Raw genomic sequence first — 23,705 nt, forward strand, 5'->3', positions numbered from 1 at the left:
TATTTGTATTTTTTTTCTGATAATTTTTTCAAAATAACATGTCTATGTTTACACAAAGGCATAGTGATTAATGTAACAAGCATCAGTCTTCCCACTCAGAATTTACCTTTTTGTCATATGTGCATCAAATCTTCTTATAAAATATATACACTGAATGTAGCACAGAGAAGACAAGTAGTGACTCTGGCATCTTATTACACTGATGGGCAGTGACTGCATTGGGGTGCAGGGAGGACTTGATAATATGGGTGAATGTAGTAACCACAATTTTTCATGTGAAACCTTCATAAGAGTGTATATTAATGATACCTTAATTTAAATATATATATATATATATATATACTCTGAAGTCCTTTCACCCCCATCCCCATATTTCAGTGTCCCCTTCCACAGTGTTATAAATTCTGGGTGTCTATTTCCAGTCAATTGCTATACTTTTGTAAATTCATAGATTTTTTTGTGAATACATAGTATTTAAAATTTTTTTTCTAAATTGTGGGAAAATATATTACACAAAATTGTATCATTTTAACCATTTTTAAGTGTAGTTTAGTGGCAAGAGATACATTCACATTGTTGTGCAGCCATCATCACCATCCATTTCCAGAACTTTTCCTCTTGCAAAACTGAAACTCTGTCCCCTTAAATTGTTAAACTCTCCTTTTCCCTCTCCCCCGATCCCTGGCAACTACCATTCTACTTTCAGTCTCTTGTGAATTTGACCACTCCTAGGTGCCTGTTATAAGCAGAATCACATCGAATATTTGTTCTTTTGTGACTGGCTAAGTTCATTCAGCATGTCTTCAAGATTTATCCATATTGTAGCATGTGTCAGAATTTTAAGGCTGAGTAATGTTCCATTGTGAATTTATATACACCACATTTTGTTTCTTCATTCAAAAGTCAGTAGACACTTAGGCAGCCTCCACCTTCTGGCTGTTCTGATTAATGCTGCCGTGAACATGGGTGTACAGATAGGTCTTCAAGTCCCTGCTCTCAATTCTGGGTATGTACCCAAATGTGGAATTTCTGGATCATAATAACTCTATTTTTCATTTTCTGAGGGACTGCCATAGTGTTTTCCACAGCAGTTGTACCATTATTCATTGCCACCAGCAATGCACAAGGGTTCCAGTTTCTTCACATCCTTGTCAGCACTTACTATTTTCTGTTTTCTTTTTCTTTGTATTGTCATACAGTGGGTATGAAGTGGTATCTCATTGTGGTTTTGATTGCATTTACCTAATATTTAGTGATGTTGAACCTCTTTTCAAGAGCCTTTTGGCCATTTGTGTATCTTCTCTGGAGAAATGTCTCTTCAAGTCCTTTGCCCATTTTTTAGTTTTTGTTGAGTTGTGAAGTTCTTTATATACTCTGGATATTAACATATCAGACATATGATTTATAAGTATTTTCTTTCATTCTGTGGGCTGCCTTTCACATCTGTTGTGCCCTTTTATGAAGTTTTACATTTTGATGTAGTCCAGTTTTTCTTTTGGTATCTTACCTAAGAAATCATTGCCAAATTCAATGTCATGAAGATCTCCTTATGTTGTCTTCTAAGAATTTTATAGTTTTAGCTCTTACATTGGGTCTCTGATCCATTGTGAGTTTTTAAATGGTGTAAGGTAAACAGCAAGCTTCATTCTTTTGCATGTGGATGTCCCATTTTCCCAACACCATTTGTTGAAAAGACTGTCCTTGTAATACTTGTTTTTGAGTATTTTAATATCATAAGTAGGGGCCACTCTGCAACTTCCTTTTCCCTTACCAATGTTTTTGAGATTTATTGATTTTGGTACATGTAAATGTTTAGATCATTCCTTTAAACCGCTGTATAGTATCCCATTATGTGGCCAGACAGTATTTTCTTTAAGCATTCCCTTTTTGATAGTCAGATTTTGTTTCCAACTTTTCACCACACCAAATAGTGTTCCAGTGAACATTCTCATGTTTCTTTGTATGTAACGTGAGGTGTGCTTATATTTCTTCTGAACAAGAATCACCCCTGGAATAGTGCCTGACATTATTGCTCCCTATAATTTTAATTCCTGCCTCTTTGTAAACTGTAAAATATGATAGTTTTAGCCAAAACTTATTAGGTATACCCTCCTTCTGTCTATACACCCCAGATCGATTCTTTTTACTGAAGCACCTCTCTTCCACTGAAGTCTTGTACACTGCAAACTATTAGTTTTTGCATTTTTGAAAACCTCATTTCCCCCTCAGTCCTCAATGACAATGTAGCTGACACCAAATTCAAAGTGGATGGTTATTCCCTCCGGTTTGAACGTAGTATTTCACAGACTCCAGGTGCCTCTTGTTGCTCACTAACGTCTGCTAGCGCTCTGACTGCCTTTCCTTTTGTATTTTCTTGCTGGTTGATTTTTAGGGTTTTATTTGCAAAATATCTAGGTGAGGCTTTAACCACCTCTTTCATTCTGAGGACCCACATCATTCTTCATTTCTGAAAAATGCACCCATTTTGTGACTGTCCCCTCTTCTCTGTTCTTAGTTTCTCCTAAAACTGCAGTCAAACGCTTAGGGTGATGCTTCTCAGTCTGTCCTTCATCTCTCGGCTTCTCTTCTGCCAAGAACATTTCCCCGTTATGTCTGTGATGTGGTCAAGTGATTCCTCGGTTCCGTTTTCCAAACCCACACCATTTTCCTATCATTTGCATCGAATCCATCATCTCTTCCAAACGTGGATTTCCGTAAAGCCTCATTTTAGGCTGCTCACACTCTGTGACGGTTTTTTTCGCAGGCTTTTGCCTTCCTTTCCTCTGCTCCTCACTCAGTCTGGCTCTGGTTTCCTGACATTCCTAGTTTTTTTTCAATTGACATATAGTTGATGTGCACTACTACATGATATTACATTAGTTTCAGGGTAACCTAGCATTTTCTTGGTTACCAGTTTGTCCTGCGTGGACTTTGAAGACCCAGTGCCACCATCCTTCACTGGGCTTTCTCTGGAGCTGCAAAGCCTCACATCTGCTCTTGGATGTAGCCATTCTCTCCATTCTTGGTCCGAGGAGATTTCCCCTTGTTTTAAGTATGACTATGCTTTTCCATTTTTACTACTTCATGAAGCATTCTTAGGCATTAGGAGTCTTAGGAGTCAAGGCAGCAACAGTGCCAGTTTCTCCTGTAGTTTGAATTCAAGCCCCCAGGCTCACTGGCGAGGGAGCCCCGGGCTCTCCTCCTCCACCGAGACAGCTTCTCAAGGCTTCCACACCTGAAGCTTTGTCTTAAATCTTCAACCCTGTCACATGCCAAATGCCAAGAAGCCCTCATCCCCGACCCCACTTAGGATTCACGTGCCTAGACTACCTAAGACAGAGGTGGCATTCAGTTCAGGGTTATTCTCAAGTAGAGGGCTCCAGAGTCAGGAGCCCAGACGGGTGCAGGCTCTCTGCAGACCCACTTGTCCTGGCAACTATTAGGATCTGAGCCTATTTCCCACTGACCCTGATTAAGACAGGTTTGTTTTGAAGGGTCTGGTCTCTCCATTATCATCTTATCACTGTAAGAATTGCCCCATCAAGTGTGTTCTTTGTACACAGTTTTGTTAGAGAGAAACAAAGATGTTGAGATCTCTAGTTTGGGTGGTAAGCCTCATTCCCACCACCCAGACAGGTTTTCCCCGTGAGTGTGCGAGTGCAGCGTGGTTAGCTAAACTACAGCGAGCGTGTGTAAGCAGGTCAATTTCATGTTAAAGATGTCACTCTTCCTACATGGGTGTCCAAGGTTACTATGCCCACACCCCAAGCAAGGCACATCAGAGCCTGTCTGGGCCTGGCTCCCCCTGCGTGGGAGGATCCAGTTCTTTACAGTTGGGAGTCTGCCTTTCTCTCTGTGCTTCCAACGGGCGATTCCGCCCTCCCTTCTTCACAGAAGCAGGACTGTTCTAAGTGGTTGGAGGGTGCAGGGAGGAATAGAACTCTATCCGTTTCCAGCAGCTGAAGTTGCTTCTGTGTCTTGTTCTGGTTCCAGTTATGATTGGAACCCTCCAAACTGTGAGGCCTCAGTGCTAGAGCCCCATAGTAAAGGGTTGCTGCTTGCCTTAAAATCATAGGCCTGTTCCCAAATTAGGTGTGCAAGAGTCACCTGGCAGCTTGTTAAAGATGTAGATTCTTTGGCTCCTGCCCCGACTGGCTCATCGGGCTGTGCCCAGGAATCTGCTTTCCCCCCATGCACAAGGAAGGTTTGGTTTCCTGCTCTTGTTACCTGCCAGCCTCAGGGAGCTATGGCTCTGCCCCTCGAGTCCTCATTCCAGCATCCGGGCCAACGGACTACAAGCCCCACAGTCCGGAGAGGCTGGACAGCTGCACTTTCGGCAAGTAATTCTGGGGATTCTGGGCCACACCCTGAGCAACGCTGCCCTAAGTGGTTTAGGGTTAAACATTACAGTTCCTGGCAGATGAATATTTCATTCCACAGCTAAGATCTCCAACGATAATAGCCTTTATTCGGCTAATTTTCTAAGGGTTCAGATTCTCCCTTACCATTTGATTACAAATTATACAGCAAATAACACCTGCTATAATATAATTGCTTAGCATCCTTTACTAATATGATGATGGCTCATAGTTATTGAGCTCTCAGATGTACCAGGCACTATGCTGAGCACTTCACATTGATAATCTTATTTCTTCCGTGTGACACAGACAGAATTCCACATGCCCTGGCCTGCTGTTGGCAGCAGTAACCCCGGGTGACCAGGAAGAGCTCAGCTGTGTCACTCTTGAACCTGTAGGGAGCTGCTTAGCAGGCCTTGGTGACTTTCTCGAAGGACCCCAAAGCAAGCTTTTCTCCTAAAGTAATTATACTCACCAATTTTTTAAGTGCAGCAAGTATATTTTCCCAAATCTGTCATTTGTATTTCAGCCTTGATGTTTTCCATCACACAGAAACTTTCACTGTTCTTGTGTGGCGAAATCTGTTTCTCTTTTCCCTTATGTATCTCTAAGGTTTCATGTTACATTTAGAATAGACCTTCCCACACCAGAGGTATAAAAATATTCTGTATTTTCTTCAGTAATTTTGTAGGGTTTTTTTTCCCTGTGGACCTAATTTTTGAGGAAACTGTGAGGTAGAGATCTCACTCTTACTTTAATAGATGGCTAGTTGTCTCAACCGACTATTTATTAAATAACCCATCTTTTGCCCCACTTAAAATATGCCTTTTATCTTATACTAAATTCTCACGCACCTGGGTCTGCTGCTGGGCACTCCCTTGTTCTGCTGGCTGCACCCCCGGTCACACCTTCTGAACGCGTGGTCTGAGATCCTCTCCTCCAGGAAGGAGCCTTCTACCAGCCTCAGCACCACCACCCCAGCCCACTATCATTCAGATTCTCCTAGTGTTTTCAATGTTTACTCCTCCAAATGAACTTGAGAACCTGTCAAATTCCAAAAAGGATCCCACCTCACTGGAATTCACTGAGTTTATGGGCTGATTTGGAGAGAACCAACATTTTTACAGGAACATGGTTTGGACCATTTGGGTCAACTTGCAGAACACTCCTAGGAGGCCTTTACTGATTCGCTTACATTTTATAGGTTAGCTGTTCGGCATCAAAAAATAATGACTGTCACCCTTCCTCACCTCCCTCATCTGCCCCTGCAGGCGGTCAGTGTGCCAGGACACTGCTAATAACTCCGTGTCCTGGGCTAGTTCTTGACTTTGATGGGAATGCCTGTGGTGTCTGACTCTTCAGAGCGCCGTAACTGTTGGTTTCTGACAGAGGCCTTTATCTCAATTAGGATATTGCTTTCTAACCTTAACTTACTAAGAGTTTTAATAAGGGATAGATTTAAAATTTTACCAAATATTGTTTCAGCATCTATGGAGACCATGATACATTTTTCTCTTAATTGAAGCTGAAATGAAGCCTGATGGGCAGCCCCACTGCCTGGCGATTCCCTTGGCGTGTCCCTAGTCCCTCGGCGCGCCAGGGATCACATGCTTCCAGGGGAGGGCGTCCAGACTGGTGGGCAGCGCTGAAGGCCTTCTCCAGTTGCCTGTGCACATGGAGTCCTGGAGGCTTCACTTTCTTTCCAGAGAAAGGAAGTTTGCCAGACTAAACATCCCCATGAAGGGAAGGGGGCGTCCCGAGTACAGGAGTCACGCAGATGGAGGACTCCACGTCCCAGCCGTGACCCCACAGCCCACACACAGACCAAGTGTGAAATCCAGTGTGAGACGGAGGTTTTGGTACCCGAAGTGGCCTATGACCTCTGGCCATGATGCAGTCTCTAGTGAGTCCTTCCCATGGCATCACAGCCCCCAGCCAGGGTGTGCAGGTCGGAGAGCAGTTAGATGGGGCCATCCCAGAAAGCGCAATTCCTTCTACTCCCCCACGGCACTAACTCTGGGTCCCCTCCCCCTCCTCCTAGCCATCGCTCAGTTCCTGCCGATCACACCAGGCCGTGCAGTCCCTGCAAAACCACAGGATGCCCCTAGAGCCAGCTCTCTCCTACAGCAGCCCAGACGCTGGACTGTTTCCCACTCAGCCTCCCCTACCTCTTCCGTCCCTGCGTCACCATCTCATTTGGGAAAAGGAGGGGTGCTTGAACCTGTGCCCAACTGGGTGGCCACTCGCAGCCCAAAGCGGAGGCCGGCACTGGCTGTTCTGGCCGAGGGCCTTCTCCCTTTGGTCTCACTAGTCACCGCCCTATCTACCCGATGCTGGGGTGTGGGCTGCCCCCGAACACAGAAGCGACAGTACACGGAAAGCGAGGGCAGAGCTGAGTCTATCACAGTTCTGAGAGGTAGATCGGGATGGGACAGCCAGCGCAGCTTGTCCAACCCAACCTTACGGGTAGAGAGGCAGCCCCTGTGGATGACCTTCGTCTCAGGGCACATGAAGCCCTAGCTCAAGCGGAGGCGGAAGGTGGCGATCTCCATGGGCTCCAGGTAGATGTCCGTGCTGTTGGACGGTGAGGCCAGCGGGTATAGTAATGTCAAGGAGGTTGGCTGCAGGAAGCCCACATCCAGGCCACGGAACAGGCTCCCCAGGGCCACCTGCCGGGAGGAGAGACGGCGCAGGGCTGGGCTGGTACTGACGCGCTCAGGGATGCAGCCTCCCTCTGAGAAGCTCACACAGGCTCTGGCCCCCACAGGGGCAGCATGCAGGCTTGTATCTCAGGAGGCTCGCTGAGATGTGCTCAGCCCCGCGACTGGGCATGGCCCCTAGGGCAGGAGCCAGGCACTCAGCAGTGAGCTCTACAAGGACAGGAACCATAGCTTGGGTCACCTGTGAATCCCTGGTGCCCAGCAAGCGTCGGGCACAGGGAAGCATCTATGGGCGCCGGCCTAAGTGCGAGCAGAACTTACCCATCAGCAGTGCGGTGCCTTTCCCGCACTCCTTGTTTCCCACTTTGCTTCCCAGAGGCCCCACTTGGAGACGTTCTCCAGTTAACTGCCTTGTCTGGACCTGCCCCCCTGCCCGGCCTCGGGAGCTCCACTTCCCTGCCCCCCTCGCACGAGGGCCCCACCTGCACGGGCCCTGCTCACCTGGCCTTGGCTCGTGGTGCAGTTGAAGCCCAAGTTCTTGGCCTCAAGGCCACAGTCGAAACCCTTGCGGTGTAAGATGAGCGCAGTTTCTGCAGAGGGCAAGCTATCGTCCTGGATGACGGACAGACAAGGGTGGGGGGGGGGCGGCCCTTCAGCCCACAGGTGCGGCAGTACTGGGACGGGCAGGAGGTGGGTGAGGAGAGGCCAGGTTCCGGGCCTGCAGGTACAGGGCGGGGTGGTCCTCACCTGGGCCTGGAGCGCACGCAGGTTGAGCAGGTGGAAGTCGCAGGGCAGTGAGGAAGCCAGAGGATGGAAGGAGCGCAGGCCGGGGCCTGGGAGCCGCCTCCTGGCCACGGGCAGGGCAAGCTCCGGGGCACTCAGGTACATGGAGGTCAGGTGGCTGAGGAGGGACGGGTAGCTGGTAGAAGGGCCACCTGGGACCTGCAAGATGGGCCCGAGATGGGGGTGAGCGAGTAGAACTGGGCGCAGGAGAGGACAAAAGCACGTCCAGTCAGTTCCCTTAGGAAGAGCTTCCCTGATGAGCCTGGATACAAGGGGCGCCCGGCTAAAGGACCCTTCAAGTGTGGCCGCTTCCCGTCTCATGCAGCTTAGAAAGGGCTATTCCCCGAGGCCACCTCTCCTCTGCTTCTTTGGGTTTTTTGCTTCCACAGCACCATCAGGAGCCACACGCCCATGAGCAGGATCTCAGTAAGGGAGAGAATGGCAGACAGACCAGTGTGTGCTCCGCCACGGATGGGCCTCCAGTGGAGGAAGGACTCCAGGCCTGGCTCTCGGGCCCATGACTGAGGACGACGACTCAGATGGCTGACCTGGACGTCACGCTCACAGGCCTGGCTGAACCTCACCCAAGGCAGCTACGTGTCCGTGTTCTGGGGTTCTGTCCCTAGCACCACCCTCCTTCCAGCTGCCCAGAGATCCTCACTTCGTCTGCCTTCATCTCCAATCCACATCCTCCCCAACTCCTCCCTTCCGTGGCTTAGTTCAAGCCCCACTTCCGGCATCAACAGTCCAGTCTCCCTGCTGTTAGTGACATGCTCGGGCAGTCCTGACAGGGTCCCTCCCTGCTCAGGTCCCTCACTGGCCCCCAGGATACGGTCAGGACTTTCCAGCCAGGCATTCGGGCCCTACGGTCTGCCCCAACCAACCCTGCCCAGCACAGGCCAACAGAACTTTCTGTAATAGGGAAACTACACTCGACCTGCTCCATCTAATGCAGCGGCTACCAGTCACTTGTGACCAGAGTACTTGTGAGAACAAGGAACTGAAGTTGTTATTGCTCAGTTTTCATTAGTTTGAACAGCCACCTGTGGCTAGTGGCAGCCACACCGGGTAGGCAGCACCCGGCTAGCTGAGCGCACTCACTCCTATTGCCCATTCGTGTTGTCTTTCCTGCCTTCCACCCTGTGCCTTGGTTCATGTGTTTAGATCAGACTTGCCATTCCTCAAAGCAGCGTTTGGATGACACCTCCTCCAGGGAGCTGTCCTTGATCCCCTTGGCCCACCACGTTCTTTCGCTCCTCAGTGGACCAGTATGACCAGTAGACATACCATCTTCTACCTGGTATTTTTACAAGTACACGTACTGCTTATCCCCCACCCCTACTCATAAACCAACTCCTAGGGAGGGGGTCAGTGTCTTAGGCGTTTGTGTCCCTCTCAGGCTGTAAAGCACCAGGGATGCTTAGCATCGTTTGGTGAGTGGATGACGGGCCATAGGCTCGGTCACCCTCAGGCTCCAACTCCAGGTACAACTTGCTAATACTAGCTCAGCACCATGCCGGCCCTTACCTCTCTGTTACTGCCCTGAGCTCAGCACCATGCCGGCCCTTACCTCTCCATTACTGCCCTGAGCTCAGCACCATGCCGGCCCTTACCTCTCTGTTACTGCTCTGAGCTCAGCACCATGCCGGCCCTTACCTCTAGGCTATTGCTCCTGCTGCTGTGAAAGATCAAGCCCCTAAGCGTGGCTGCCAGTTTGGAGAAACAGCCAGGCTGGTGGGGGCAAAGAAAGCCATGAGATGGGCAGGGCTGGGGTAGAGAGGGTTAGAGAACAGGGGGCGGGAGGGAAGGGGGCAGTGAGGAAGGTGGGAGATGAGCATGAAGGGGAACAGGCGACAGGGTGCTATGGGAGAGGGAGGGGCCAGGCTGCATGAGATGGAGCAGCGAAGCGTCAGACCCACTCCCCCACCGGGCAACCGAGCCCTGCTCTCTACCCCTGCAGCCTCTAGCTCTGCTCCCCAGGCCCTGGGCTGCAGCCCCAGGGCCGCCCACAGGGACTCGCCTGACCGGCTCCCCAGGAGGCAGGCCCAGGGCTTACCTCCCTGCTGGGCGTCCGCCGTTCCAGCAGGAGGCGGAAACGGTTGCAGGTTCTCTTGTTGTCCTTGAGCCCCTGGCCCAGGCCCCGGTTGTCATCCTGCATCAGCCGCCGGTCCAAGATCACCTCCAGCTGGCCTGGGGAAGGTCACCGTGAGCCCTGGCCTGCCGCCCCCCCCACCCCAAGCCGATGCTGACCTTTGGAAGAAGAGCCCCACTGCAGGCCCTGAGGGGAAGGCCCTGGGAGCCGGCAGCCGAGTGCCTCAGGAGAGAAGACCCCGAGCCTAGGGCTAGTGGGGATTGAGGGGGGGCAGGGGGGAGGCTGGCTTCGGGAGGCAGCAAGAGGCCGCCCTGGCGGTTCACCGCCCCTGCCCGGGACTCGAGTGGGCAGCCGCATCTGTACGGGCCACAGGAAACGAGCTAACAAACAGGTGCAAAGCTGCCCCGACAGCCGGCAGCGGGTGCTGCAGAAGCCCTGCCCCGGGCACGTCTTCTCAGGCTGGGCAGCTTTGACTGTGACTAGAACACATGCTCTCCTGCCCTTGTTCTACACGGGCACACACTCCAGGCCTGCCCACCTCCTCTGTCAGCGGGAGGGCTACAGAGAGGACAGCCAGATGGCACACCTCCCAGAGGCTCAGTGAGGAGTCACTGGGGTTTCCCTGGGAAGGAGAGATGGCAGAGAATCACCTTTGCTTTCTTTTTTTAATATGCGGGGAGCAGGGCTCACTGCAAAGCTGGCATATGTTGGGATGGCGATTTTTCCCTGTACCTGGTTTTTATAGGAATCTCCAGAGGGGAGCCCCCACAGATGGCCTTTCCCTCCTGCCCTCTCCCCAGCCCTGATTCTGACCTGTGTGGTTCCTGATTTTTCACCCTGAGCAATCACAGAAGGGTATCTGAAAATCCTAAAACGGACGCCTTGCCCACACAGGTCATTTCTCAGCACACTATCCCAAAGGGCAAACAGCCCGGAGGGACGCTGGGCTCAGCCAGGAGTGGATGGCACGGAGAGACGGACCCACAGGGGAGTTCTAGAGCCGGGGGACCTGGGCCGAGGGGCAGCAGGGCCACACTCCTTCCTGCAAGGAGTCGGCCTCTGCCGGGCGCCCAGGGCTCAGCCCTGCACACAGGCTCCCTCCCAAACACACAGACCTGAAGGCCTCAGAGACCGTGAAGTACAAACTGGCTGCTTAGCCCTGAAGTCGTGGAGGCTGCCTGGGCTTGTCCACATGACCAGCTCCAGCCCAGGGCTTGTTATGAAGTTAAGAATGTTATTCTCTCTTCTAATGATCACTAGTAGGGAAACAGTACATACTTTTCTCCTTTGCTATGTTATTTCCTTGTATCAACTGTTGCACCTTCCCACCTGTCCTGACCCCATCCCTGGCCAGGAGGAGCGGGCTGCACACCTCATTTGAGAATCACCTTCCAATGCCCTGATGCTTCCTGAGGGGACCCACCCCGCCAGGGCCTCCTGAGCTGCCCTGCCCCAGGGCAGAGGTGACAGGTGCCTGCCTCCCTCCAGTGCACACTGGAGAGAGAGGCAGAGAGGAGAGGCCTCAGGGCCAGGGACGGGCTTCTTTGCCTTGTCTTACTCGGCTCAGCTCCTGTTCCCCACTCACCGTCCCGGAGGCTGGAGACGCCGAGGGCCTGCGCAGTGTGCAGCGTGAGGCGGCTCTGCGTGTCCTGGATGTAGGCCATGACTGGCATGGGGTAGAAGTTGGCCTGCAGGGGCAGCTTCTTCAGATACCGCCTGGGCTGCACCTGCGGGGCCAAGGCCGGCAGGTCAAGGGCATCTGCGCACCGTTGGGGCGCCAAGGGGCCCCGGTCTGAAGGAGTCCCTGATCTCCCTGTGGGCAGACCACCCTCCCTCCAGCCCCCCTGTGCCTGGGACGGAGGCAAAAAACACAGTCCACGTCCTGCTCCGTTGGGTCTCCAGGGCCCTGCAGATCACCTGAAAGCCATTGAGGTCTGTGAAGAAGGTGGCCTGGCTGTCAATGTCTGTGTGGATGCGCAGGGCCAGCTCCTTATTGACATAGTCCCGGATGTCCACCAGGGATGCCATGTCCAGGGACAGTCCTTCCACCCCTGGGCCCAGGGACAAAGAAGGAGCGTTGAGAGTGTGAGGATGAGCTGCAGCCCGGGAGCCTGGGCTGGGAGAGGCCACGTCCCATCCCCGGGCAGCGCCCAGCGCTTCGGGACCACGCGTCCCCCAACAGAGCCAGCGTCACTCCCACCTCGGTGCGCTGGCTGGGAACAGACGTGTGAGCGCAGAAGGGCAGAGGGGAGAGCGCGTCTCAGCCTAAGGGGCCCACACCTCTGTTCTGACCTTCCTCACCTGGCAGGTTATAAAGCCGGACCACCTGGTGAACGTGCTCATAGTACGCCACCACCTCGGAGAAGAAAGGGCCTTCGGTGACACGCAGCACAGGGGGATCCTTGGGGACGTAGGGCTGGGAAAGAGCAGGTGGCAGCTGAAGCCACAGCACAGAGAGCAGAGCAGGGAGGTACCAGCCCAGAGTCGGGCAGATGCATGTGCTCCCAGCAGCCTCTGGGCGGAGACCCCTGGCTGGGTTCCTCGGCCCCCCCCACCCCCCAGTGGTGGCCCGGACACGGCCCCACGGCAGGTGGGATCACCCTGGAGGAAGGCCCGGGCCGTCCTCGTTGCCTCAGGCCGCATGTCTCCCTGCTGGGGACGGCGTGCCATAGGGTACCTGGGCCTCGCCGTCGGGCAGGAAGAGGTAGGCTCCACTCTTGTCTTTGGATGTGCGGGTGCCATAGACGAGGAACTCCATGTCCACCCGCTGCTCCTGCTCCTCGTCTACCCTTCGGATGCTCTGCCAAAACACACAGCCCTGACCCCTGGCCCCACACCAGCACGTCAGGCCTGCCCCCTGGGAGGGCGCGTATGAACTTCCCCGAGGAGCCGAGCCCAGCTTCCCCACGCTGCAGGCTCGGAGCCAAGACTCCCGGGTCCACCACCAGTCAGAAGGCAGCGCGCTCACTGGCCCGGGGCAGTGCCGCACACCCCCGACACACACGCCCCGTCTGGCCTGGTTCCCACCCTGGCCTTTACCTTGAGGAGCCCGGTAAGGCCTGAGAACCAGACCTGCATGTAGCGGTTGCTGAGGGCAAAGTCGCCGGTGCCAGAGTCAACGATGCGCAGAGGAAATGCCTCGTGCCTGCTGACAGACAGCTGGCGGCCATGCAGGTAGACGCGCACGGAGGAGGGCAGGGCGTGGTGCCCGTCCAGGCCCAGCTGCAGCTGCAGCACACCAAGGCCCAGGGCAGGCAGGCGGACGGGCACAGACACCTGCTGACACGGGAGGGGTGAGGACGCATGGCCACAGCATGGCCTGGGACTCTGGTCCCGGGACATTTGTGTGCTGAGGGGGCCCGTGCAAATCCCTGCACCAGCTGGGGCCTCTGTCCCTTCTGTACGTGCAAGTGATATTACATAAAAACCCCTTGTCAGATTTTTATGAGTCTCAAATGATATTTGAAAAACTATGAAATGGTAAATATGCATCAAGCTTTCAGTGAATATGTTACATGGATGAATAACAGGCAACACCACCACCCTTCCTACTATCATCATCCTACCAAACTTTGCCCTCAAGGACAGACACAAACCCCAAGAGTGACTGTCAGCTGGGCGACTCCCAACCCGACCCAGGAAGTCAGCAGGGCTGCAAGCAGGGAGGGTGGGAAGCTGGTGTCAAGGGGCAGAGTGAGGCCCTGGGGAGAGGCCGGGGACCCCCGCCGGGCCCCGCCTCACCTGGTAGACGTCAGGGACCATGTCAGTGGCAGAGCTCCAGCGTGCACTGATCTGCACAGCCAGGGGCTGGCCGTCCTCCGAGAGGACACGGACCCGCGGCGAGCTGACGAGCAGGGACACCATGCTGAGCCGCTCCTGATCCAGCGGGTTGAACAGTACCACGTACCTGTGCGCGGGAGGCAGGCTCACCTGGGGGGCCCCTGTTCCCGGGCAATAGAAGCAGGAACAGCGGCCATGCCGAGTCCCATGGTGGTCCAGCAGTTGTGGGGCTGCGGGGGGCACCAAAGCAGGGAGCGACTTTGCTTCTGCACCTGGCCTGGCTCACCTGGGTGATGACTCCAGGTGGATCACCGTGCGCTCGGGCAGGGAATCGTGACTTAAGCGGGTGTCATCCTGGAATTAAGCGGGCAGGGAGGGAAGAACCATTGTGGGGCTCGGCCTGGCTCAGTCTTGCCTCCTCCCAACCAGCCCCAACCTGGATGTGGACCGCCAGCTGCACGGGGTGCAGACCTCTCACCCCAGGATGCGGAAGAAAAGCAGCACCCTCGCGGCACGACTCTCAGGAGGGCGCCGCACACAGAGCGACCCCCAGCAGGTGCGGGAGTGGGCTCACCATCTGGAGGAAGGGCGCCTCCGGGTCAAAGTGGTAGGTCTCCTTGTCCGCCAGCACCAGGTAGTGAGCTGCATGAATGATGACCTGCTTCAGGCTGACCAGGGAGCGCAGGAGCCTGGGGGCAGGGGAGGGGCCGTGGAGGAGACCAGAGTGAGCCCCTGCTGGGCCCGCCCGCTGGCCGCCAGCACGTCCCTTCTCTGGGCCAGCGGGCGGGGGCGAGGGCAGGAGAGGGCTCCCACCTGACCCCATAGTCCGCCACCACCGCTTCCTTGGCCGTGCCGGTGATGGCGTCGTGGTGCTGGAAGAGCCCCAGCGTGCGCCGCGCTTCTGTCAGGAGGGCGAAGTTGGAGAGCGGGTACTGGCTGGCCAGTCCAGAGCGGCGGGCGTGGGCCACAGCCAGGCTGTACAGAATCTCTGCCCCCCTGCCCAGAGAGAGAAGCCAGCTGTGCCCACACGCTGCCGCGGCTCACCGGCTCTGCGAGCCCGCCCCTCCTCCCCACCTCTTCGCAGCCAGTCCAGCCCCTCCGGAAGCCCAGGAGCTTCCTGCGCCCCCTCCAGCGGCGGGGCTGGTCTCACCGCAGGTGGGCTTCCAGGACGCGGTCCAGGCTCTTGTAGAAAGGCCGGGAAGTGTAATACCCCGTCCAGTAGTGGTCCTCCCGGTCCGCGTAGGAGAAGAAATCCCCGCTCAGCACGGGGAAGCCCGGCGGCCGGGCCCCAGGCTCCACCCCTGTCCTCTTGTACAGAGCGTCGAAATAGTCAGAGAGGGTGCCGAACTGGGCCTGTGGGGACCCCAAAACCCCGCTTCTGTCAGCTCTGAGTCTGCTGGGAACCACGGCCGGTGCTGCAGCAGGGGCTCGGGTGCGGGGATCCTGCCGGTGCAGGGCAGGCGCCATCCCACCCAGACGCTCGGGGAGCCCAGGGAGGAATTCCAGCGTACAAGGGAGACCGCACCCCAGGGTGCAGAACAGAGCCCTGTGCTGGGGCCGGAGGGGGCGACGGGGAGCCCAGAGCCCCGCAGGAGGGGCCGGAGGGGGCGACGGGAGCCCAGAGCCTCGTGGGAGGGGCCGGAGGGGGCGACGGGAGCCCAGAGCCCCGCGGGAGGCGCCGGAGGGGGCGATGGGGAGCCCAGAGCCCCGCGGGAGGGGCTGACCGACTGCAGCATGGCCGAGCCCCCGGCCCCCGGCCCCCCGCGCCCCTCGGACCTGCACGTGGAGGTCGGGCTGGCTGTTGAGGAAGTCGAAGAGCCGCTGGTAGTTGAAGAACTGGGCATCCCACTCCTGGGGCTTGTCGTATCGGAAGTCGTCGCCCAGCGGCACCAGCAGCACGTTGCTGCGGAAGAGCCGGGACTTCTTCCGGTACTGGTCCAGGAGCAGGGCGGCCCTGCAGCGGGAGAGGCCGCGGGCCCTCCTGAAGCCTTGGGGCGCAGGGCCCCGGGCAGGGCCAGCCGGCAGCCGCCCCTCTGCAACACCCCCGTCCAGCGGGCGGACCCCTCCTGGTCCTCTGATTCTGACAACCACTTCTTCCCACGCTAGGCTGCAACTTGTGGCTTCAGTCCCAACTGCAGTTCTGACCTTGGACGCCACACGGAACAAATCAAATGGCGCTGCCCGGGACTGTCCTGCACACACCGAGGATGTGCCCACCCCCTGTGCTTTCCCTGCAGGCTCTGCGACCCCTGCCTCCCCCACTCTTCTAAACTGCTTTAGTGTAGAATCTGCTCAGGGGCAGCTCCCTGAGCAGCCCATCTGTCAGGGTCCCTTAGAGGGAGTGAGGGGCCCAGAGGAGGACACCGGGGTGAGGGTGGGCAGGCCTGCCGAAGCAGCCAGACCACACCCCCCAGGGCCTGCCCGCTTTTTCCACGGGAGCAGGGTGCCTTTCCACGGGCATGTTTGGCAGCCCCACTGTCACCCCACAGCACCGTCAGCCACCGTGTTTTCCAGGCATGTGACTCAGCAAGGTCTTTTCTCCTCCACCCAAACTTTCCTATTCTGTTTTCCAAAGCTAAGCATAGAAACTTCCATTTATATCTAATAAATCTTATCCGGTTAGATTTGACCCCCATCACATGCAACCTGTTGAGGTCCTTTGGGGCCCTGATTCTGACACTCCAGCCTCATTCTTCCCACTAGTTAATAACACAGCACAGCACTGAAGTGAAGAGCACAGGCTCAGGTGCCAGAGAACACCAGTGCCAGCTCCACACGCACTAGCTGAGTGACCCTGGGCAAGTCACTCAACCTCCCTGGGCCTGTTTCTATAAAAGGAAGGTAACGTCAGTGCCTACCAGCATAACGTCATGAGAATAAAAAAGAGCTAAGTAAATTTATATGTGCTAAACACTTGAATAATGCCTGAAACGTAGCAGGAACTATATATACAGGTCTGTTATTTTCCTATCATCCAAGTTACTGGTAAAATCAGTAGTAAGACAGAGCACTGTAGCCTACCACAAAAGCCCCTTTCTCATTTCAAACCAGCCTGGTAACTGGCATGTTATGGATGTCACAGTTCAATCAGCCACTAATCTACTTAACCACGCTGGCCCAGCTTGTATGTTTTTATTTTGTTCTCAAGAGAGGACTCCTTGAATACCATTTCCCCTACTCTATCAGGCTCGTAAGGCTTCCAAAGGAGAGAATGAAGTTACTCTCAGGACTTGCTCTCTGCAAACCTGGGCTGGCGTCTGTAGGCGGCAGCTGCTGCTTGAAGAAAAGTCATGCTTTAATAGCCCTAGATTCTTGCTTGGAATCAGCATCTAGAGTTCTGAATTCTGGAAACAAAAGACCACTCTTTCCCTTTTGCTCACATGTTTCACCGTTTGGACATCATGGAAATCTGAGTATTGCAACACAAAAACCAGTTCAACTCGTTATATTGTTAAGGCCAGTCCAGTTCTGGTTAAATGCCATTTTAGATCACTTTCTTAATTTGCAATTTCCCAGGGGGACTAATTTCAGCAACAGTGACATCTTTAGGGGCTCCTAACAGTTCTCAGAGAGAATGTCAAGTCTGTTTCCTCAGGGGCTGGGGGCTATGAAGCAGGACTGAATGTGTGTCTGAATGGGATTCCGGGTCCAGGAAACACTGAGGATCCTGGCTCACTGGGCCAGGGCAGGGGGCCTGAGGGCTAAAGTCCATCAGGCTAAAGGGTGTAAGGAACTTCACCTATTTTGAGAATTATTCACTTCTGAGTCAGCCAACCGGCTCTGACAACTCGTTAGGATGCTGGAAAACACTCAGTTAGGAAAACAAACCCATTCTGTAAAAGGTGGTTGCTTAGAGCCGCGCCAGCTTTCCTGGGGAACTCAGTAAAGAAGCCGCCCCGCCACTGCCGTGGGCCTGAGCTCGCTACCTGAGCCCACCCCCCACTGCACCAATACAGAACCGACGCTCCCCCAGACCACAGGCCAGGTCTCCTGACTCCTCTACGGCATGAAGATGCCACTACCACGCCCAGCCCAGGGCTGGGAACACATACCTCTCAGCCACGTTCGCCTCTGTGACAGCCCGGGGTGGCACCTTCCAAGGGCAGTTGATGCGCCCACCGGGCAAGCGTTTGAAATCAAACTGGCAGCAGATCTTGGGATCCGGGCCACAGGTATGGGGGACATCATAGCTGTAGAAGGGCATCATGTGGCAGAAGATGTCTGTGCTGGAGTCCGAGTCTGCAGAAGACACTGGGCAGTCAGCCACCAGCAGGCAGTCTCTGAGCTGGGCACAGGGATGCCAGGAGGATGGGATCTGCTCCGGCTAAAGGCAGTCAGGACAGAGAGTGAGCTCCAACTACGCTTAAGGCTAAAGATGGCTCGCAGGCCGACGGCCAGGACACAGGGAGGGTTCCGGGGCCCACAGCTCCTCCAGGGGACGGTATGCTCAGACCCCCAGGAGGGATGGCAAGCCCCGCAGAGACCAGAGGTCAATGTGATCAAGACCTAACGTGGAGGAGAGGGTGTACTGGTGGTCTACACCAGGTCCTGTTGGTCTGCTCTGAAGGACTGGGGTCTTATTTCTGATATCCCTGCCCTTCCCCAGGGAGAACTGCTGTGACCCCCCCCACCCTACCTGGCCTTACCCCAGGTCTGCCTCCACATGAACTCCAGGCTGTGGGTGGCAGCAAAGTGCTTCTTGATGGCATAGTGCACCCTCTGAATCAGCATGCTGGTCAGGTTGGCGCGGCGCAGCAGGTAAGGCATGGTGGGGCTGTGTCCAAAGGGGTCCACCGCCCAGCCAGAGCGCGGGGTTACACCTGCGCAGGGGCACGGAAGCCAGAGGCCCTGAACTGCGGTACTGCGGCCCCAGCAACCATCTTGCCACCACACCAGGCCCCCGCTGGTGGAATTAGCCTAGAAGGAACCACCCTTGCCAGCCCCCTGCTGTTCTCCGGCTCAGGCATGGCAGCAGCCTCCCACTCCTAAGCCTAGACTCACCAAGGTTTTTCTCCAGCCACTGGTGGCCCTCGATGAGCTGGTCAATCAGCGCGAAGTAATGGGAGTTGGCCTCATCTGGCATTACCCAGCCTCCTGTTGCAATCTCCAGCTGCCCATTTCCCACCAGCCTGGGTGAGGAATCGCACAGAGCATGGGGCAGGGACCCTTTGCCCAGTCCTGCCAACCCCAGGATGCCAGGACCTGTGTGCACTGGCCTCACCGGGCCAGCTCCCCTGAACACAGGACCCAGAGAACAGACATGCACCTCCCGTCTCTCCAGCCCACCTCCCCACTGTCCTGGGTGTGCCCCCAGGGGCCAGGCCCCATGCCTGCTCCTCACTCATGCTCACGGACTTTGGTTTCTTCTGACACTAGGGACCCTCAAACCTATCCGTGCCTCTCATCTTTGGCCATCCCACCACCACTCCTCGCCTCCACCCTGCTTCCTCCTCCCTCGCCCTGCACTCTGGCTCCCCAACTAGGGCCCAGGCGTGAGCCCTCCCATGCCTCCTGGCTGCACTGGCCTTCGCACTGCCGCTCTCTTTTGGGCATTGATGTTGTCCCACCACTTGGCAAAAAAGGAGACTTCCGCCCAGAGGAAGCGCCGCCGGGGGTCCTCCTGCAGCTTGGACACCATGCTATTGAGGATGTGCTGTGTCTGCTCTGTGTAGTACTTGTCAAAGGTCTTGATCCAGCCTGGGGAGCCAACATGGGGTCCCCTGAGAACACCAGCATCTTCTTCACCGGCCTTTGCCATCAGAAAGCCCACTCCGGCCCCCAGCTCCCAGGGCTCCGCTGGGTCACACCTGGGTCGTTGTGAGAGTGGGGCACCACAAACACCTGCAGGGCTTCCGCATCCCAGTCGTGTGGGCTGTAGGAGATGTCGAAGCCTTGCTTCCACACACCGCCATCCACGTTGTCAAATGGCAGCTCCTCCGACACAGTCAGCATCTGGGGGGAAGGAGCAGAGCTCAGGGCCCCGTCTGTGGGCCCCACGGGTCCCCGCCAGCTCTGACTCTTACCTGCAGCTCTGGCTTCTGGTGCTGGCCCCCCAAAGCAAACTGGCAGTCTTGAGGGGAGATGGACAAGAAGCTGGGCCGGGGATCCGGCGGCACCACCCAGGAGCCATTGGCCGTGTAGTAGGGCAGCAGGGCGGGCGGGCCCTCCGCGTTGGCTGTCAGCTCCAGCACGGAGTCCTTGATGTGGCTGATGATCTCATGGTTCTCCTCCAGCAGCTGCTCCAGCTGCTCAATGCGGTTCTGCAGCACAGAAATTTGGCTCTGCCGAAAAACCAGGAAGCGATCACCCACGGCCCCTCGCGCCACAGGGAGACTCTCTGAATGGGGCCTACAGCCTGAGGCCCGCCTGGGGTCGTCCCGCCCCACTGGGAGGCAGCACCAGGAGCCCAGGGGTCAGGTGAGGAACTGCGGGAATCACTACTGAGGACCGCCGTCCACTTGGGCTGCGAGCACCCTCGCTCGCTAGCTTACGGACGGCAGAGAGCTCGTCTCACGGGCCCACTCTCAGCCCTCGCTGTGGGCTGTCTGGAGTGCACTCTGCCGACACGGAATCTACCGGACTCAGTGGTAAAAAACGCTGCAACCCATTAGCAACATCTGCCAAGAATTCAGGAGGAAGAGCAGCAGTTCATAATACCATTTTTCCTTCCTCCTTCTTTTTTGCCATCATTGTTTTGAGCTTTGGGTTTGTAGAAAATCTGCCAATTGGGATGGGAAGTTTGTGTCCTGGGCTGACAGGACTCTCGGAAGGGGCGATAACCAGAGGTCACGTGGCTTGTGCATGCCGAGATTAGCAGGCGGGTGACTCACCCGGGGGAAGTTCCCACCATTCTGATGTCTGGTGGGATCGTGCTGCACTCGGTCCAGCATGAGGTAGAGCGAGAAGACTGCCACACAGAAGACAGCAGCCCCACACACAGTCACCTGCTTTTTCAGCTTCATACTGGCCTCCACACACCTGGCGGGAGGGGCACCCTCTGTAGCTCCAAGCAGGCAAAAGCCCTCGGTGGTCGTCCCACCGAATGCCCCAATGAGCTTCTGAGGGCTGCTCCCAAAGAACACCCGTTTCCTGACTCCAAAGAAAAGCAAGCTTCTAAGCCCCAAATCCAGCACTGGTTGTGGGTCCCTACCCAGCTTGGCCCTGATTGTCTCCGCTGAGCCACTGAAAGCACAAGAAGGCAGCAAACCTGAGCGGGGGCCTGCATGCTCCCCGCAGCCGCTCTCCCAGGCTAACGCTACAGAGAACATGACCCAGTACGGACTTCCCAGCACACAGACTCCTGATCGTAACCAGCCCCCACACTGAGCTTGCCTGCAGGACACGCCGTCAGCGGAGGTGTGTGTCCAGGCTCCTTGGTCATGAGCTTCTACTTTCAGAGGAATAAACTGATATCTATTTTGATTTGATTTGAAGGATACTCTCAAAGCCCAAGGCCACCGGCAGGAAAGCCTTTCTCCTTGGATCGGACTCACTACAAACGGTGCCTGGCACGGCAACTCTCTCATTCAGAAATACAGAATGAATTTAAAAAGAAGCAGTTTGTATTTCTAACATAAAGCAAGTCCAATGTCTTCCCCGGGTTAGTTCCAATTCCTGCAGTAGGTAACTTTCAGCCTCTGCTTATGGAGCAATTTAGGGGGTCCCCTGGGAAGCCAGCGGTGACAGCTGCTGAAGGTCCCCCGAGTAGGAAGGGGCTAGGCACGGCTGCTCGGTCGCGGGCAACTCCAGAGGACCAGGGCCCGCTGCTCGCCCGCCCCGAGCAGGAGGCCGCCAGCCGCGCGTGGGTGGGAGCCGGTTCCCAGTCTGGCTCCAGGGGCCCTGCCGCCTCTGCGCGCTGTGCCCTACTTAGCGGGTCTGATTCCGCTCCGGAGCCTCCGGGCCGTATTTTTAGCCCTTGGAGGCTGGGGCTAGGCCAGAGTGGGTGCAGCTGCGGGGAGAGCGCTGGCTCGCGGGGGGGCGGCACCTGCGGCGGGGCCCCGGCTGCCCGCTCCCCGCCGCCCCGCCAGGCCGCGGCCTTTCCCGACCCTGTCGGCCCCGCGGGCCGCAACGCCTCCGAAGCGCCGCCCGAGCCCGGCCGCGGCCCGGGCAGCCGAAGCCCCCCACCCGGGGCCCGCCCGGCGCGTTACCGTGTGCGGCCGGCCTCCGCGCCGCTCCGGGCCCGCGGGCCAGCTGCCGCGCTCACATGCCCGGGGCGGCGGCCCGCCGAGGCAGCCACTCGGGCGAAGGCGGGCGTCCGCCCTCCCCTCGCTGCCGGCACGGCGCGCCGCAGCCGCGCTTCCGCGGGGCCCCGGTGCCCGCCCCTCCCGGCCGCCCGGCCGAGCAGCGTGCGGGGCGGGGACAGCGCCGCCGCGCCCCGCCTGCCCGCCCGGCCACCGCCCTGCGCGGCCCCCGACCCCTGCCCCCCGCCGCATGCCCCGCGCGGCCTCCAACGGCAGCCCCCGGCGCTCCGCGGCGCCCCCGCCCTGGCCCCGAGCGCCACCGCAGTGCGCAGCCGCGGCCCGCGAGGCCTCCGCGCTGCGGACCTCGAGCAGGGGCGCGCGACTTCATTTCTCTGCATCTTCCTAGGCTCAGCGCGTTTTCAAACAGTAACGGAAGCGCTCCCCGCCATTTCAGCAGCCGAACCGTGCGGCACGGTTTCCGGGCGCCGTCGGTCCTGGCTGGGAACCCTTCATTGGTATAGGGACGCTTCTCGGGCAAAGAGGGCCGCCTCCTGGGGTGCTGGCCGCCCAGAAAGACACCACTGTCTTGGTGGTTCGCCTTTCACTGGGCACCTAGGTTGTTCGTAACTTTGCAGCATAATAAACCTACTGCAGTGGACATTCCATGAATTCCACGTTTGTTTTCTTTCCGAATTATTACCTTAGAACAAATTGGCCGCAGTAGGTTACCCGGGCAAAAGGGAAGGGCTGCTAGGACTGCTGGTCCCTGGCACCCTATTGCTCCCCTAAAGGGTCGCACTGTCAGGAACTGCCAGTATTACTTAAACAGTATTTTGTTTGATAAAACAGATTTAAAATGTCACTTCATTGTTTCAACTCCCATTTATTTAATCACCATCATGAACATTTTTCTTGGTTTATTCTCTAACTGGAGCACCTGCTACTAAGGTGTTACACCTGGGCTGGGCTCCTCGCCCTGGATGTCTCTGTTTTCCCCTGTGTTCTGGGAAATTTATATTACAACCCTTCTACTTAATTTTCCCTCTGGCAATCATAATCTTAATTTTCAAGAACTCTCGGTTGTTCTCTGGTGGTTCTTTATTATCATTATTATTGAAGTTTAACTTACAGTTTATGGTGCAAGTCTTAAGTACCAAAGCTTGATGGGTTTCGATAAGTGCATACACAGTATAATCACCACCCAGATCAAAACATAGATCATTCCCATCATCCCAAAATGTTCCCTCTGTCAAGAGGTCAAACAGTCCCTAAGCACAGCTTGGTGGCTGACCAGGCCAAAGGGTCACTACTGGAGCTGCAGGGGAGGCCTGTGCACTTGCACAGACTCAGCCAGGATGTGGACAACAAGCCCGGATGAGTCCAGACAGCTTATTACACTAACAGCAAAAGTCAGACCAGCATGGTGTCAGCTTTCCTTAGTCACGAGACAGCACTGAGGCAGAGCAGGGCCAGATGCCAGGTGGCACGGCGGTGGGTCTCTCTGTGGCTGAGGAACCAACTCAGTAATCCTCCGGCCTGCAGCTGCACTCGTAGTTGGGGGTCGGGGACAGGTCGAAAGTCCTATATTCAAATAAATCTAGAAAGAGGGATGAGAAGTGGCCTTGTGGGGTGCTCCAGCTGCTTTCTGGGGGGACAGCTCTATCACCCCAGGCTGCTCATCTTCCTTTGCTCTGGGAGGAATCCCAGGGTGCCTGTTGTGAGAGGAATCATAGTGTGCTCTGCCGAGACTTGGGTAGGACTGTGGTCAAGCCTTGACTTCATGTCCTCTTGGGGATCCACACGATGTCAGGGCACCGTGTCAGGGCTGTTTCTAACTACCTCTTGCCACCTC

At 56.0% G+C, this 23,705-nt stretch overlaps 1 protein-coding gene across 7 annotated transcripts; it reads right to left on the reverse strand.

Annotated features, from left to right (window-relative positions):
• Positions 1–4,448: 4,448 nt before the first annotated feature.
• MAN2A2 (mannosidase alpha class 2A member 2) lies at positions 4,449–21,988 on the reverse strand. Of its 7 annotated transcripts, XM_036931791.2 has the most exons (24): positions 21,821–21,987; positions 20,504–20,651; positions 19,697–19,954; positions 19,481–19,625; positions 19,199–19,370; positions 18,675–18,802; positions 18,320–18,493; positions 17,726–17,912; positions 15,450–15,627; positions 14,824–15,026; positions 14,487–14,669; positions 14,248–14,362; positions 13,960–14,027; positions 13,635–13,800; positions 12,933–13,169; positions 12,571–12,693; positions 12,195–12,309; positions 11,811–11,944; positions 11,479–11,620; positions 9,858–9,991; positions 9,458–9,532; positions 7,766–7,960; positions 7,520–7,630; positions 4,449–7,027 (listed from the first exon to the last, which is right to left on the reverse strand). In XM_036931791.2, the coding sequence occupies exons 2-24, from the start codon at positions 20,633–20,635 to the stop codon at positions 6,875–6,877; spliced, it is 3,528 nt and encodes a 1,175-aa protein (XP_036787686.2). In that variant the 5' UTR covers positions 20,636–20,651; positions 21,821–21,987; the 3' UTR covers positions 4,449–6,874. The 7 variants fall into 7 exon arrangements, 6 of the variants coding, with proteins under 6 accessions (XP_036787686.2, XP_057350846.1, XP_057350847.1 ...); XM_036931788.2 differs by lacking the exon at positions 9,458–9,532 and having other exon boundaries at positions 6,739–7,027; positions 19,697–19,933; positions 21,821–21,985; XM_036931789.2 differs by lacking the exon at positions 9,458–9,532 and having other exon boundaries at positions 6,739–7,027; positions 12,966–13,169; positions 21,821–21,985.
• Between the last annotated feature and the right edge of the window lie 1,717 nt (positions 21,989–23,705).

The sequence above is a fragment of the Manis pentadactyla genome, chromosome 18, assembly GCF_030020395.1.
Source record: "Manis pentadactyla isolate mManPen7 chromosome 18, mManPen7.hap1, whole genome shotgun sequence".
In the NCBI taxonomy this organism is placed as follows: Eukaryota; Metazoa; Chordata; class Mammalia; order Pholidota; family Manidae; genus Manis; species Manis pentadactyla.